The sequence below is a fragment of the Callionymus lyra genome, chromosome 1, assembly GCF_982586985.1.
Source record: "Callionymus lyra chromosome 1, fCalLyr1.hap1.1, whole genome shotgun sequence".
Taxonomy (NCBI): domain Eukaryota; kingdom Metazoa; phylum Chordata; class Actinopteri; order Syngnathiformes; family Callionymidae; genus Callionymus; species Callionymus lyra.
In genome coordinates, this window is record NC_141818.1 from 5,319,826 (window position 1) to 5,337,172 (window position 17,347).

The 17,347-nt window shown below is 40.7% G+C and overlaps 1 protein-coding gene across 1 annotated transcript; it reads right to left on the reverse strand.

Moving 5' to 3' along the window:
- Positions 1 to 315: 315 nt before the first annotated feature.
- Positions 316 to 14,233, reverse strand: ark2cb (arkadia (RNF111) C-terminal like ring finger ubiquitin ligase 2Cb). The gene is made up of 8 exons (XM_087789421.1): positions 14,004 to 14,233; positions 7,233 to 7,554; positions 7,040 to 7,171; positions 5,879 to 6,008; positions 5,681 to 5,785; positions 5,093 to 5,188; positions 4,404 to 4,507; positions 316 to 3,653 (listed from the first exon to the last, which is right to left on the reverse strand). Exons 1-8 carry the CDS (start codon positions 14,062 to 14,064, stop codon positions 3,536 to 3,538), a joined length of 1,068 nt encoding a protein of 355 aa, XP_087645547.1. The 5' UTR covers positions 14,065 to 14,233; the 3' UTR covers positions 316 to 3,535.
- Between the last annotated feature and the right edge of the window lie 3,114 nt (positions 14,234 to 17,347).

Below are 17,347 nucleotides of genomic sequence, written 5' to 3' on the forward strand. Positions count from 1 at the left end.
CCCACATTTATTTACTTTATATGTCATTTAATTTATATTCTATGTTTTCCCAGGTTACACTTCTCACGTTTTATTTATCGTCAGTAAATTTCCTTCAACACTAACCATGTATTTGCAGTGAAAGTGTGTTGCTAATATAGCACAGAATTTATAGTTACCTGGATGAAACCTGTTTGAATTGGTCCCCCAAAGAACGAACTAGAAGGTCCTATTTTAAGGGGGCTGAAGGCAACAGGGGGTTTCATTATTTTGCACCAGTTTGTTTTAATCGCTTCATCCACTATACTCTCCAAGGACACACAAGATTTGCGTTTGTCGTCAGCATTTCAGCGATTTAATTGAAAAACACATACAAAAAGATCATATACAAGACAATAAATAAAAAAGAGACAGAACAGTTTGGGTTAAGCTATGCAACTTTTTGCATCATTAGTAATAAATACAGTACAAAAATCCACCCAGAGTGAATCTAAAGATTTTCCACAACATCCACGATTCATGTTATTCTTCATATGATTTCGCTATTGCTTTTCATATTATTGATACAGACTTCTACTTCCCTAGAAAATACTCAGAAAACATTGCGCGGTTACAGCAAAACAGCAGTGTGTTGTACAAAGATGGCCACTTCCCTTTTTCACTGGCAGGTTAATAACTCTTTTTTTTCTCTTCTCAGCAGCAAAGAAACATCGGAGAATATTCAAGAAGTACAGCATCATATTAAACACGTCTACGGAGCTACTCCCACATACACATAGGAAAACCTGAGAAGGACATGCATTAAAAAGCTTGTGCTTTAAGTTCTACTGTTCATTCCGGTTCATCAGCTTGAGTTAATACTATGGCTACTGTCCAGGTCGCTCTGGAGGGGGAGGACGCGGGTAAGGCCAGTGACATGAAACCAATAAGAGCAGCCAGCCTTCATTCAGATCCAATACTTGTTAGGATTAGTTGAGTATTAATAAGAAACGCACACCCAAGTCAGCTCATCGTCCTCGGGTGCGGAACACACAATCACCACAGTACACCAGGAAATTGCTCGATAAGATCAATGGCTCAAGTTAGCATGTTAGATACCAAACGTTAGCAGCGATACAGACGCTGTGGGTGCTAGAAAGCATCATATTTATATCATAAAGCTGAGTAATAACGCTGAAATCAATCAAAACGGAATGTGATCTCGGTGCTGGCTAGAGTTTTAGGAACACTTTTTTTTTTTTTTTCGAGAAAGAAAACACACATGGCATGCAGAAGCATCCCCACCCACTGATGCATAATGAGGTATTATTTTTTTCTATATTTTGTCTTATTTAAATAAATATATTGATTAAATTGCAAAGTTATGAGACATTAAATATTCCACCACGATAGCTAGCTAGCTACAGTTAGTCATAAATAATGATTGTTAAATACTTAAGGCATCTTTAATCACAGCATTCTATGTGAACTATAGCAAAGAAACCTCCGCGCTCATCCGCCGCTAGTTTTTTGGATGGAGGTTTTTCCCATACAAAAAAAAAAATTATATTCAAACGGAAAGACACAAACAGTCAAGTCACCCTCCAACAATACACGAGGAAGCATGAGAACGGAAACACAAAGAACCCAGCGAAAGAAATCAGGCAACTTCATCATAGTGCATTTTACGAACACAAGCTACATCATAACAACAAGAAATGTGTCTCTGCAGCTCCTCAAACTGATGTTTGGTTTTTTGCCTCCTGCTTCAGGAGAACCTCAGCCGCATGCAAGACACCAGAGACGCCACAGAGGAGGAGAGGGCGGGGCTGTTAAATCAAACGTCACAGGCTGACAGGTTCCTCAAAACCGACGGAGCAGAGACACGACGGAGGCGATTCGCGCGGGAATCGCGTGTGCTTGTTCGATAGGCAATAAGGTAAGATACTAATGGCAGCATCCTCAAGCCCATGCCAACATCATTATCATCATCATCATCATGCCACAAGTGAACCTGCTGTGAGACACAAAGCCGCCACTAGGGGGGTTGAGTCTGAGAGCAAAGCTGGTCAGGATGAGGCGTTTTTTTGGGCAGCTACGTTCACATTACCAGTGATGAAAGCTAGCCTACGACGGCGCCCTTCTTCAATATGTGGTCACGTCAAGGTCGCCTTTATAAATATCAGTATTTTTTTTTGTTATTGCTTTGAAATGTGTTCTGGACATTCTGCGTAAAACCAGAAGAGCTCTTCAGTCGATAACGTCTCATTCACACCAAATTTCTTTTGCACCACGGGCCGGCCTGTAAGGTGAGGCAGATAAAAAAGGCTCCTAGGTCGGCTTTTGGCTTAGCTCTTACTTCACCAAGACAGATGTGACATAGTTATTAAAGTTCCAAATTCATCGTCATCGTTTGAGTAAGTCGACAGTTTTACCGAATTTTAAATATGTAATTGAAAGCGTCAAAGTTCACGAGTCGTTTTCGGATCTGATTATTAAGTTTGATCGTTGGGGACAAATTATCTGGCGCAACACGTACAGAGGCAGAAAACTACACTGGAGAGGATTTTTCGTACAAAAATCGCAGGTAAATAAAAAGAGAAGAAAACGTGAAAACTCTCCATCACCCGAATCTCTTCACTGACAATCGGCTGCGACTCGTCCCGTAATGTGAACGTAGCCCTTTGGTTGTTCCCTCAAATGAATGAGTGAGTTTGTCACAGTTCACATGCACAGACAGTCCCTGTGTTCCACTGCTCCACTACGACGACGACACAGCCTCAAGCCCGCCACACAGCATGCACACCCCCAGACCTGCTCTCTAGAGCCCGCAGGCCTGACTACGACACTACACACATTACTGGAAGCCATGCCTGCAGTTAGCATTCCATCTGATTGCATTAACTAGCCAGAAATCCCAAAACTGTGTCAGACGAGACGGAGGGTTTTTGTTTTTGGTCTTTTTTTTTCTTTTTTTTTTTCTTTAGCACTTCCTGTCTGCCCGCTCTTGCCATCGGACTCGCCCTCCCCGCAGTCTTCACACAGATTTCTGGAAAAAGGCCTTTTGCATTTGCTACACGACAATTTTACTCTGTGAATACTTAGTCAGTACTATTACTCCATGACACCACAAGCGTTTCGGCTACAAGGGTTCACACCAAACGACCTCATGCTAATTGTTCTGTACAGATGTGCCGAGGGCAGAGTGCAGCTGAGCGGGTTTTTCACAGGCCCGGGACCCGGGTGGTCGGATGTAGTGGTCGGGAGTAATGGCTTTAATACACCACAACAGCTGGGGAGGTCGATCATGAGAGCGCCCCCAGCTGGGAACTGTTCGCTGGGTGCACAGAAGCACATACGCGCGCGCGAGTCCGTCCAGCAAACCTTCGATCCAGCCAGCGAGCGACGCTTCCTTCCCCGTCCCTGGCTGTGTTTTGGGTGAGTGTGCTTTGTTAACCACCTCTGCCGGGGCAGAGGGGGGGAGAGGGGTGTTTGGCAGAGCGCCCCCTGTCGCTGAGGAGAGGCGATGGAGAATTAATGAGACCAGATCCGAGGCAGAAGGAGTCGGACGCCGCTATCAGCTGTCTGGGTTCAGCTGAGTCTCAATGTCTACCCTGCATATGGGGCACTTCCGGCTGGTGGCCAACCATTGGTCTACACACCCCTGGTGGAAGAGGTGCATGCAGGGTAATCTCCTGGAAGACAGAGACACAACCGTGTGAGTCCTGGATACATTTTCTTTGGGTTAAAACTTGTCCATACCATACAGATTCTACATACATTTATATTTTTTCATTTTACTTGGGGTGAAATAGGTCTGTGTCTGTGGCCTAAGAAGTTGCGGGTTCAATCCCAGCTATTAATAATAATGAGTATTAACCTTCGTTCACCAATAATTCAAACTCCACTCATTTTCTACTCACCCTTATGTCGACCAAGAGTTCGAGTTATACACAGAAATGTCCATATGAAGCGTCATATGTCCAATATCCAACCCTTAGTTGACATGAGGGTGAGTAGAAAATGAGTGGAGTTTGAATTATTGGTGAACTATCACTTTAACCTTGATAGCTGCGATTGAGATGCAGTCTACTCCCATCGGTGTGTGAATGGGTAAAAATAGTTGGCAGCCGCTTTGGATAAAGGCGTAACCTAAATGCAAAAATGTAAATTAACGTCTCAGCCAGACAAGCTGTGATTGAATATCACAGTGAAATCATAAAGACTTTTTTTTACAACTTCATTTGCCCCTGAACAGACTCTACTATTCGAGTCCACCGTGATCGCTGAACCTGCCAACGACAGGTAATCAGCATCTTAAGCCACACCTCAGGGATCTTGGGGCCAACATCAAAAGTTCACTGTTGATCAATTTAATGATCACCGTGTGTGTGTGTGTGTGTGTGTGTGTGTGTGCGTGTGTGCGTGTGTGTGTGCGTACATACCTGACGTCCTCTCCGTCCTCCAGCATCGACAGACAGATGGTGCACTTCTCATCAGTGTCCAGCTCTTCATCATCCAGACACATCTTCAGGTCCTGCGGTATTCTCTGCAGAACACACACACATCCATGTTGACAGCGGCACGACCGGTAGCGCGTTGACGTCAAGGTAATCGGCACATCCACCAACACTCGTCGGTGACTCAGACATGCGCTTTTTTTATCTCTCGTTAGCTCCACCAGTTCACTCGAGCGTTTGACGGTGTTCCCACTCTAGAGAGTGGGACCAACACGACCGCTCGTGAATTAGAGTCACTGGTTTCTATTCTGTCTGATCCAAGTTCTCTGTCATCATCTACTAGTCACTGATCTTCAACAGCCCCCACAGACGACGACGCTCTCTCAGATCCCACACTTCGCCACCTCCTCCAGACATGCGCGTCATCAGTCCTGCTACAACATCAGATGCAGGAACTCAATTACTCCCCTTCAGCTGTTCCACTGCAGACGATTCCCTCAGTCTTCCCTCAGTATCTGGGTCACACATCCGCGACCATTAAAATTCTCTCCACGCGCAAACATAAGAAGGCGCGCATGAGTCACCACTCGCCTGTTGACTCCCTAATCTACCCCCCCCCCCCCCCCCCCTCCAAATCATTTCTGACCCCTGACCCCTCATGGCGACCCTTGTACCTTCTTGTACTTGTGGGGGAAGGTGAATCTCTCGATGGTGGTCTGGACGGCTCCTCGGTTCACGCTGCCTAACCGGTCCTCCAGCTGCAGCAGCTCCTGCAACACAAGAGAGGAAACTGACTTCCCTTTCCCCGGCCGCCACTTCAGAAATGAGGGGATGGAATGAGCAATACATAATCTCACTTATCCTGTGATGATAACAATATGAACTTAAATAACAAGTTTGATTGCATTATATTGTTTCATCACATAATTTTTCCATTATATTAAGTCTTTCTTTAGGGGTTCCTTCTGTAGTTGTTTTGTTTTACGGCCCCTCTCAATGGTCTCAATACCAGGAAATTTAAGAAGAACAATCTCCACACTTCATTACAAACAGATATAGGAACTTGTTTTGTGACCCAGAAGCATCTTCTGGTATCAAACCATCTACGTTTTCTGCTTGAATCCCAGAAATCAAACTGATTATTTTAAGAAGATATCGTACCCTTTACAGCAGTTATAGTCTGAGACCATTGAAAAAGAGTTTCAGAAGGAACCTTGATAAATTAGTGAGGACTGGTTGGGGGGGGGGTGAGGGATACAAACCTCGTAGCTCTCTCGTACCGCGGATGCGTGGCGGGAGGGGTTGAGACTCTGCAGAGCGAGCAAGTGCAACTGGGGATACGGGTAGTTTCTGATCTCATGAACCACCTGGAAGATGAGGAGACATCAGAGAGTTTAGACAAGGAACGGGTCCGGCATGGCAGGTTTTTAAACCAAGGCTGATGTTAAAGAGCGACTCACCACTTGCGTCGAGGCATTGTTCCGCGGGAAGTGGTGCATCCTTGGTGATGTCAAGTAGTGCTGATAGTGCTGCGGCAGAGGGTGGATGTGGTACTGGTGGGGGGGCAGTCCGGCATCTACACTGAGATCCCTGCGAAACAGAGAGACGTTTGTGAAGCAAACCGCAATAAAGATGAATGAAGAGAGAATCAGGGTTGTTTCACATGGACCTCTCAGTTACTCTGAAGGCATCTCAGTTGTGTTACTCTCAGTTGTGCTAGTCAACCATGGAGAGTTCCGAGGAGTGTTGTTCAGGTTGTGTCAATGTTGCATAAGTCATAACTGACGACGCAATCAACCTTTCAGGTGAGGGACAATCTCACAAATCCACACCAGAAAGGAAAAGGCAAGTCGATAACTTTTTCGAAAAACCCAACGTAACAAATTCTTCAGACAGGAATAAGAATAACCAAGTTAATTTTTTTTTTGGTTTATCGTTTCCTCTAACTGCCCATAATAAAACCCCAAACACGATACTACAGATGCTTCCGGTGCAACCATGAGGTAAATCAATCACTCTGTGACCAACCACTGTTCTGACGGACAGACAGATGGAGGGAGAGCTTGGAACACCCGCCGAGTGTATTGCTGGAGAAGTATCTAATGGTGCTGTAGCATTTTTTATGGTTAGCTTAAGACACCAAGTATTCTTCCGAGCTCGATATCAAATCTGGAGTTTTCTGTGTTTAAACCGGATTTCAAGTTGACACATAAAGCAGCTGAAATTGGATTTCTTCACCGGCTGTCTGGGTGCTTCCTCAGAGATAAGGTGAGAAAATCTGTCCGGATGTCCGCCCTGGCCTCATGTCGGAACAATTCAGACCGAGGACTCGGGACAGAGATAATGTCACAGTGTTAAATTGGGGGGGACCCTGAACACACTGGCCTGTGGAGAAGGGTATGCCAATAGAACCTGTCAAAGATCGTATCCTCCATAACTGACCTGGAAAATCACTTCCCGACAGGATATGGATAAAGATATTCAAAATAGTTTTTGGCAGAGACTGTTGGTTGTTTGATCAAGACAGACCAGACCTGTCCTACAAAAAGTAATTGTTGGACCATGAGCACCTACACATGCTGTACTGTGTGTTCTGTACAAGGGAACTTGGAGAATGTTACCAGTCGGTCCCCTCGGCCAGGTATCGAGGCTGTTGTACCACCGGCTGAGGTGGTACATGTAGAGGGGGCGCAAAATCGTAGCCAGGCCTCAGTCTGTGTGGCGGGTGAGGAACTCTGTCTGGCGTCCGTCGACTGAAACGGAGAAAGGTATTTTGTACATGCGACAAAGATGGCCGACGGGGAGCGTCGATACCTGTTCGGTGGGAGGATGTGTCGGTGCTGGGCTTCCAGGATCTGCTGCTGGAGGAGGTATTGCTGGTGTAATGCCTGAGGTAGGAAGGGGGGGGCCGGGATGTCCTGGAACTGCGGGGCGGGCATAGGGTTAAGTGGGGGGTGTAACGGTGGGCCGTGCTGGTGGCCAGGAGGGGCCAAGTGGGGGTTAATGCCTGACTGTGGTTGCCCCGGGTGGGCCATTGGGAAGTCCATGGGCAGGGGGGCCTGAGGACCTAACTGGAAGTGACGGCAAGAGGTAGCATGACTGTGCTGCTGCTGCTGCTGCCGGTTGAAATGGGACCCTGCGGAAGGAAAAGCAGACGTTTTAGGCCCCTGAAGAGAGAGAGGAGCTGGAATTAACTGTGGGTGAAATGTGGTGTCACTGTGTGTGCGTGTGGAGATGCATGTTAATGAAGCCCCTACCTCTTACCTATGGTGACAAATGCTTCAGTGGGGATGGGAATGATGGTTACCACAGGTACCATGACAATGAAAACTTCTCGATAACATTCCAGTCTTCTTAACAAGGGTCAGGATCCGCACCGATGAAGTCGGGACACTTTTTTATTTTGGTTTCAGGCAAATTAAACACCTGCATCATCAGTAAAGTTGCTGCTAATCTTCGCGGATGTTGCATCTTGAGGATATTTTTTTTTACTGCAGCTCAAGGCAACATTCCAAGTCCACTTTAGGAGAACCAGGAAATACTTTCCAACCTCAACTATTTGGCCACAGAGCAAACCAGACCTGGGAGAGATACTCTTGGAACTATTTCTGGTGTAGTACGGGATTTTAGGTTCATAAATGGGCCATTTGAGTTGGTTGTCTTGAAGTTTTATCAAAAATCTGATTTTGTTTTAGATCTTCCGTCAGGCCCTCATTTACCATGTGTACGTAATTTATGGGAATATTTTCCGAGAGTTCAACTTCACATGAAGGTACCATCTCACTCTGGGATCTGACAAAATACCCATTATTCTGAAACCATCATAGACCAGCTGGTTGCAGTTAGGAGAGGTTATTTGAGGCCCTGCCCTTAATCTTTAACCAAGATCTGGATCTTACTTAGTTTTAGCTCCTTATCGTAACTACTTTTCTTGAAAAAAAACAAACCTTAGACAGTTATGAAAGCCGAGTCTAACTAATGTGATGAAGAAAAAAAAATCTCTGAAGTCTCATTACATTTTATGGAACAGAAAGAGCCTTTGGGTAGAAGCAGTCGTGCTTTGTGGTCTTGTTAAAGTTTATTATTTGGTCTGAAATGCTTTAGCTACATCCACACCACCACATTACCATAATTGATGAGGAAAAGAGGCATTAGAAAAGATTTGTGTTGATACCCATCAGGGAATTAAGCCATTGCTTTGTTGCCACACATCTCAAAAATCGCTTATCTGCATTATTTTTAACAAATTTGCAGCTTTTTTTTGCTAGAGCTACATCATTTTACTTTGCAAAATGCATTATTTGTGAGTCATCTGCAGAGGTTAGTACCTACTGATGGAAAAGCAGTGAACATGCACCATTAACACCCAAGACCTGTGTCCAATACGCAAACCAGAATCACTCTAAAAGGAGCTTTATTCTAAATTCAAATACAGGTATCTAGATCTGTGGTATTACCTGGTCAGGCTTTGAGCCTTATCAATAACATTTTGTTTGCCAGAAGGCTTGTGATCCTTTTCAAAGATCTCTACGACCCAAAATATGGTCAGGGTCCACCAGTTGAGAATCACTGATCTATATATTCCTCTCCAGAAAAGATATCTTGGGGGACCAAAGGGATATCTCCTAGACCAGGGTAGGGTGTCCCATCTCAAGCTCCAGCTTGTTCAGGATTTGCCTCAATACCCGTATCACCAACAAGGCGGACATTATACTGGAGTCCTGAGTCAAGCTGGTGTTTTTTTAAAGCCTTGCTAGAAGTGCCTAGACGTTGACCTGCTAAGTTGCTGAGGGCGAGGAGCTCAGTCATCACGGACTTGGAGTAGAGCACTGCACTACGCACACAGTTGGAGTTTTCGGCAGCATGCGAAAAAAGGACGTCCTCTTCTGTGGATGTTTCTACGAAAGAGACCGCCCAGAGGAAATTTGTTTTACCCTGCAACACTCGCTGGTACTGCAAGTTTGCGAATCCTGGATACAAACCCTTGCGATCTAGCAAGGGGGATGTCCCTTAACTCGTTATTCCACTTTCTTTGAAAGGCCCGTCTTGTTGACTTGATCGTTTGAGACGTTCAGAGCCTCGTGGCGTCTTTAAATACCAGCTGAAAGTGCTTAAAGAGGTCGTTGAGTGAAGGTTATACAGCTGTTGGCGTCGGAAATAAGACCGCAACAACTGTGACTACAACCCTGTGGACAATAACGAAATGTACTGTGTTCTCAGGATCTTCTGGTTCTGCACAGAGTTCATCATTTACATTTCGACTGGTTCTATAGAAAGACTTGTAAGGGAGGAAAACGTAGTATTGTGGATGTAACTGTGATCAGGGAACACATTTTAAATAGGCAGCTGGGCTACTTTGACGATTCTAAAATGGCCCCCCGACAGTCGTGCGGACGGATGTTGTGTCAGTCTAGACTTGTTTGAAAGCTCCGAGTGAAACCATGAACGACAGCAGATAGACTCATTCAGGCCTGCGACGGAGGAAAGCGTTGAAATTGTCTATCTTTGTCTCAGCAGGAGAGGAGGTGGGAGTGAGGGGGGTGGGGTGGGTCGGGTCACTGGAGTGGTAGGACAATAAATGGAAATCAGCAAGAAGCACACTGAAGGTTAGGAAAAACACTATCATCTTTATTGAGAAATATTAGTAATTTGTGTTTTTTTTTCTCATTTTTTTTTTGTTTTGTATAAATAGTATAAATCCATGCAACAAAAATAAACAACAGACTGAAGGCAAGGCCCACCATGCTCCACGTAGGGTTAAATAAGAACAAAAGCAGCATCCAATGAGCAGACGTGTTTGCTACAGCACATGATTTCAGTACAGCAGGGTACATCTTTACTACAGAAAGATTACATTGGATTCTCTATCGTCAATGTAGAAAACAAAACAAAACAAAATTATGAATCATAAACGTGACCATGCATTGAGAGTACTATTACCAGAACAAAAGGTAGAGAGACCACAACCAAACAATAAAAAAGACGTTGTTACTAATAGAGGATTTCTTTAGCAGTGCAGGAAAATAGGCATCCCTGTGAAATGGATAGCATTTTGGCCTCTTGTTAGTGGGGGAAATTTGGGAAGTGATGAACCACCAGTGATCTTTGATCGTTCAGCTTCAATTTGCGTATTGAAAAAAAAGGGCCAAACAGGCCGTGACAATTCAGTGTGATTCAAAGCTTGAATTTTGTTGTTTTTTTTTGCAAAAGGGAACAAAAGGACTACACAAAAAAATGGAGACAGTTATGAAAGGTTGTTGTGTTCAGGTGCAGTGTACGTCCATTTGTTAGCAGCCGTGCTGGCTTTTAGAGTTTAGAAAGCAAATGATTACTTGTTTATGTTTACCCGAGAATCACGTTTGTAATAGCAAGGGCTCGCTGGAAGACACTCGGGTGATTTTGATGGAAAAGAAAAGTCTAGAATCTTGTATTTAAGGAGGCATATCATGAGACAGTTAATGCTAGGTTTACGGTAACATTAAACCATAGTTTTAATTAAAAACTATCCTGCGGTGCGTTTCATTATTTTGTCAATTTATATAACAGCCGACAGTATAAACACAACTCAAAATGTGATTTGTTAAAAAAGGTATCATGTGGTTTTTAATACATTTTTTGTTTAGTGTTGTTGGCTTTTGACTTTTTTGAAGTCCTCTTATCTTGGTCACATTTGTTGACATGTATACACATATTTATATACACATGTAACACAGCATTTTACCACTAATTCTTACTTGTTTTATTTACTGTTTAAAGGTTGTTTCTTGATTTATTTTCATAAAAATAGCCCAGAGATGGATCAGCTACACGTATATTTAGAATCATGCCGTTATAATAAGTAAAAAAAACTGTTCTTTTTTAAAGCCACTTATTACAACAACACAATTTAAACATCCAACAATTTAGAGTTTTGTTTGGATTATGGAACTTATCATAGTGATTGCAGTCAACAAACATACTATTTATAGTAATATTTATAGTATTTTAGTGCATTTTATCAAAAACTTTACTGTTTAAAGGTTGTTTCTTGATTTATTTTCATAAAAATAGCCCAGAGATGGATCAGCTACACGTATATTTAGAATCATGCCGTTATAATAAGTAAAAAAACTGTTCTTTTTTAAAGCCACTTATTACAACAACACAATTTAAACATCCAACAATTTAGAGTTTTGTTTGGATTATGGAACTTATCATAGTGATTGCAGTCAACAAACATACTATTTATAGTAATATTTATAGTATTTTAGTGCATTTTATCAAAAACTATATATCGTTTATCTTAGTTCTAGATTCTTAAATGTATAAATAAAACAAATAATGACTCTAAAGAATCTATTTTAACCTGGTAAAATATGTAACGAAAAGTGAACGATGACAAATCTTCAGTTAAATATGTATAAGTGTTTAAGACTTGAGAACTGAAGTTTCTAATAATATTATCTTTATTAAAGACACAATTATTGTATGATTCGCAAAGGTTATTTTGTAGAATTGATCAAATAGTTATCGAAACAATTTAAAATATTAATTTTGTCTTATCGTTTCCTATTTCTGCTTGATGGATTCTCACGTAAACATAAATGCTTTCGACGTTAACCATACTTCAGACGTGTACATTGCACCTTTAGTGAAGAGAAGGAGGATGAGCCAAATTTCTGGTGTTCAACAATGCAGTGCAGGATTGGAGATCATGCAAAATGTATCCACTTTACAGGAATTTACAGCATGTCGTCTATCAAGACTGGATGGGAGGTACACAATGACATTCAAGTCTAAATAAATGAAAATGTTTTTTTTTCTCTCTCACTGCTGCAGCAGTTTGACAGGAAAACAGACAAACTGTTCTAGATGTTAGCATTTGGTTTTTAGTCTGCTGGAACATGGAAAGTCTGAGTACATCTCGGGAGACAAGGGGGTGCGTTTTTAATACCAATGTCGTCTTCTGATGGAAAGAGGAAATGAAGAAGGGGTTCACAATACAGCTAAATGCAGAGAACAGGCAGAGGCCACGGCACACCACACAGCAGCAGATGATCATTAGCTACACAATGGGGGGACGACAAAGATCTGATAAATGCAGAATGTAGAGCCAGCCTCCATACTATGAAACAGGGAAATAAGAACAGAAATAAACGCACAATGAAATCACTGGTGCCACTGTTGTAGCATTCATCTTACACTGGAGCTTCAATCTGAGTCATCTTGCGATTCGCCAGCTTCAAACCGACACTCGGTGAATTGCAAATGAGCGGGAGAAGTGATTGACAACGCGATGTTTTAGGAGCCAATTCAGGTTTGATATGAGTGTTTTGGCGAGGTAACGACTAGGGGTGTGTGTTGGCAAGAATCTGGCGATATGGATCACGATATTGGAACTACAATACGATATTGTGATACTGGAGGAATTAGCATACATTTGTAGTTTAGTACTAATCGACTATGTTGTTGCAAAATTTTATTTTGTCATCTCTGGGTAAAGGTGACCCGGAGGCCCGGAATAAACAAATGCATTTGTGGTATCCCTTGTGTTGTCTCTGGGTCAAGGTGAACAACCTACTTCGCTTCCAGAAAAAGATCTGCAAGTGATGGAAGTCGTTCACAACACTACGAAAACATTTGTTTTTCGGGCCTTCGGGTCACCTTGACTCGGAGATAAAAGGAGGGTTTCACAGTCGTAACTACTTTCATTTGTTTCTAGACTATAATATGTCCAAACATCTGTTCTAAAAGCTGCTGGAGTCGACTGTATCCTCTCATCCTCAGTCATCGCCTGGCTTGTCGATTTCATTGTTACTTTAATGACTGCTTTAATTAAGTGTCCGGAAGTTTAATTGCAACACACACACAAAAAAGGCATTAATACTTTGAATCCTAAAAAAAAGAAAAACAAATTATTTTTATCTTGCACACGCTTTATTTTTAACATGTATATGATTCGATAGCAAATAATAAATTAAAATAAATCAATATAAAAAAGATTCCATAAACTGCTCGTGTATATCGTTAACGTATCGTATCGATAAAATATTACGATATATCGCCGTTTTCCTCACACCCCTAGTACCGACAGATGATCTTCAGATGACATCACCGGGAGTGGATAAGCTGACTGGCTCTGGGCTCCGTCTATGTTTGGATGTTTTTACAAAAAGCAAACACAGCGACAGCTTTAGATCGCATCGTTTTTTTAAAAAAATGTAATCGGTGTAAAACCGCCTTTTAAAAAAAAGAATCAGATATATTTTCCTGGACGTGTTTTTTTTCCAGTTGACTTTGTGACGCGCACACCCGGAGATGAAGGAATCCTTTGTGACAAATGTTTCCGCTCCAGGTGATAGCCGGAGCCAGTTAGCTTATCTTCAACCCGGTCAGTCTCTTAAAAACGCCAAATATCCCGGATGATCACGATCAATATGTTGTAATGTGGAGCCAATCGAACCTGATCCAGATTGAGTTCGAACATTTTAGCGAGGATTTAGCGGAGAATTTTGGACGGCAACTTGAAGCTAGCTAACGCAAGCTAGCCGAGCGGCTAAGCTGCAGTGCACATGAAGATAAACACATGTTTGGGTCGAGCAGTACCTCTGTTTCTCACTGAGCCGAACACGGGAAGAACCAGGTATCCGACATGCACTAACACCATCCTGGGATCCGTAATTCTGACTCCGCTGGGTTACTCGAGGTGACGGCGTGATAGAAGCCCATGCGGATCTACATTCAGGCTGGCTAGCACCACTGGAGGACCGAACCAGAACCGTCTGACTCGACTGACAAAAGCAGACACGCCGTTGCTCAGTCTGGACGAAAGAGGGCGCTGTTGCGCCAGAGAGACGTGATGTTATTATGAATGGGAAAACAAGAGAGAGAGAGAGAGAGAGAGACTAGTTTGTTGTTGTTGTCTCAGACATGTTTGGAAGTATCTTGTTTGCTATAGTTCACTTCAAAATGTGAGCAGTGTGTTAAAAAACATGTACAAAAAATATAATATTTTAATAATCTTTACGTATATTTTAATTCAAAACATGAATATGTAGCCACGTTGCAATTACTTTAGAAAAATCATCTGTTCAAAAATAAAGCACTGTACATACTTTCTTCTCCTCCAGGATCAATATAAAAACACTAAATCAAAATTCTATTTTTTTAAATTTTCCACCCACCCTCACATAATTTCATATCACTTTTTGTCTTTAGTTACAGGCAGAAATGTATGTACAGTATAACGGTCACAAGTGAGGCTCAGTTTTTTTCTTCCAAAAAGACACTTAAAAACATCCAAATACCTCCATATAGAATTTGGTGCACATGTGCAATATTTACCATGAGATACCTTGAGCTTCTTCTACAATACAAGCTTCAAATAAAAATGTATTTACATTTCTTTGTACTTTTTCTGATGTCGAAGCTTCACTACAAGAGGGACGTTGCAGACGATCAGTATGGAGGTGTTTTGGATGTTTTTATGTGTGTGTTTGAGACTGTTATATGAAAATACATTTCTGTCAAAAAGACACTTAAATTAATCCCAACCCTTAGTCGACATGAGGGTGAGTAGAACATGAGGGAAATTTGAACTTCGGTGAACTATCAGTTTAAGTTATCAGCATGTAGACACAGGTATGTAAAGATAATTTGACAAAATTCCACAATAACTATGAATTTCTTGGTTTAACCTCAGAAACAGAGGGTTTTTTAGATTTTTTTTACTGGATTACAGTCTGGGGAATAGCCTGGCCACTCCATAGGTTAATTTGTGTTGATCTGGAACTGATTTTAGTCGCTTGCTGGAGTTCTTGTCTTAAAAAAAAACTATTTCAGGGACTATCTCAGGCAATGTAGGCAAAGTGATCCATGTGTTACAACACCTGAGTCAGAGAAACCTCCCAGTATCACAATGCTTGCATGTCTTCACCGTAAGAACAATATTACTGTCATCAGCCCACAAAATGTTTCTCCATTTCTTTTTAGGCAGGTTGATGTGCTCTTTGGCAAATGATAACTTCTTCTTCAACTTGTTTTCTAACAAAAAGACAATGTAGGCACTTCTGGCTGATCAATTACCTTTTATACAGACATTTTATTTTAATATAAATAACTTGTAATATAATTTCTCATTCAACTACATAATGGAACATCCCATTATTTATTTTTCATAACTTTCCGTTAAGTAGTTAAACACTTGTAGATTTTTTTTTTATAATGTTTTGATTTAGAATATAATGTCCATTGTTCCCAATTTATCAAAATAATATTATTTTTTATTTTCCAGCCTGCTTTTACCTTAACTGTCCACAAGAGAGAGCTTCGACCGCAGAATTTAAATCCTCTGTTCCAACTTCACGTAAAACCTTTTAGTTTTTTAATTGATTCAAACCTGAAATACTTTAGGAAGTTTAACGAACTATAACTATATACATAAATAAATAAAGAACATAATAGTGAGGAAACTAATATATTTACTACATTTACAGTTATATATTTTTATTTTATTGACAATTCCATACTTTAAACAAATTATTCGAAACTAGTTTCAATGTTATTTAACCAAAGTGAATAAATTAATAACTTCTATTTAGGTTTAACAAAAAAAAAAAAAAATTGTAAAAAGAAATTAAAGTATTGTATCGTATGTTGTACGATATATTGTACGGTTGTATATATTTGTTCATATCAATGACCTTTTAACTACTTTACTACATGAAGATTATACCCCATTTTTTTTTTTAAATTAAATACTTGATTTCCTACACCAACCTTTAATAATGTAAATAACAATAGAAATGTTCAAATTAGTATTTAGTTTAATACAGAGTTTAGCATTTAATTACGTTTTCTGTGATTTTTTTTTATTTTTAAACACAACTTTTTCTTTTTCGGTGTGTTTGACACGTTTGAACACAGATCTTGGTAAAGTGGGGCCGGGGACCAAATTCGGCACTTTGACTGTATTTATGCTGCCCTCATTTATTTGTATTACTCACTTCTAATCTCTTAATATGACAATAGGGTTTTCTTTTCAGGACTTTTCTCCTTCACTTTTGTCATATTTGTGAGTTCTTATTGACCCTCAAAAAGATTAGAAAGAAGTAAATAAAATAAATATATAAATAAGTGTTTTTGTATGAGACTTGAAATAAAAATAAATAAATATATAAAACAAAATACAATAATGAAATTAGCCAATATTAATGATATTTAGCTTAATTTTATACTGATTATTTGTTATTACTTTCCCTCTTAATATTGTAGTTTAATGACCCCTCACAGCAGCCACGATCTAAAGTGTGGCCCCCGAGGAACTTTTTATTTCCCCACCTCACATTTTCACATAAGGTAAACATTATTACATAAAATGAGTGTCTGTTATAATTTTGTCATATTTGTTAGTACTTATTACCCCTCTAAAAGGTTTAGGTGAATATAAATATTAACTTTAAATCATTTTATGAAATAAAATAATAATCTTTAGAATATTTAAATGATTGACTTGCTTTGTGTCCCTGGTCTGCGGGAGGCCCTTTACAAAAACTTATAAGATGTGGCCCCTGAGAAGAATTTAATTGCCCACATTTTTTTAACATAATATAAAATAACCCTCAGATATGTAAAAACTATATAGAAAACTTTCAGTGTCAGAAAATGTTTATTGCCACAGTTATAAACAAAACACATAATTTGTTTTATGGTGATGACAGCACCAATAAAAATAATTAGATACAATTAAAATTAAATTAAATTAAATCGCTCGTTCTTTAGGAAACAGTATTTGTTGTTTACCATCCTTCGATAATAGAAATAAAAATTCAAATGAGCATTAAGACCTGAAGGGCTCGTTCATGTTTACATGTGACGTCGCGGGCGCTGGTTGGCTGAGCGCTGAAGTATGCTAATGAGGGGGGCGGGTCCTCGCAGGGGAGTAGGTGACG

Excerpts from the sequence above, each read along its gene's own strand:
- ark2cb (XM_087789421.1), bottom strand. The coding sequence starts at position 14,064 with ATGGTGTTAGTGCATGTCGGATACCTGGTTCTTCCCGTGTTCGGCTCA. Across the intron at positions 7,555-14,003 it reads CGGCTCAGTGAGAAACAGAG|GGTCCCATTTCAACCGGCAG; the intron begins GTACTGCTCGAC and ends TTCCTTCCGCAG. Across the intron at positions 5,189-5,680 it reads CGGTACGAGAGAGCTACGAG|GAGCTGCTGCAGCTGGAGGA; the intron begins GTTTGTATCCCT and ends CTTGTGTTGCAG.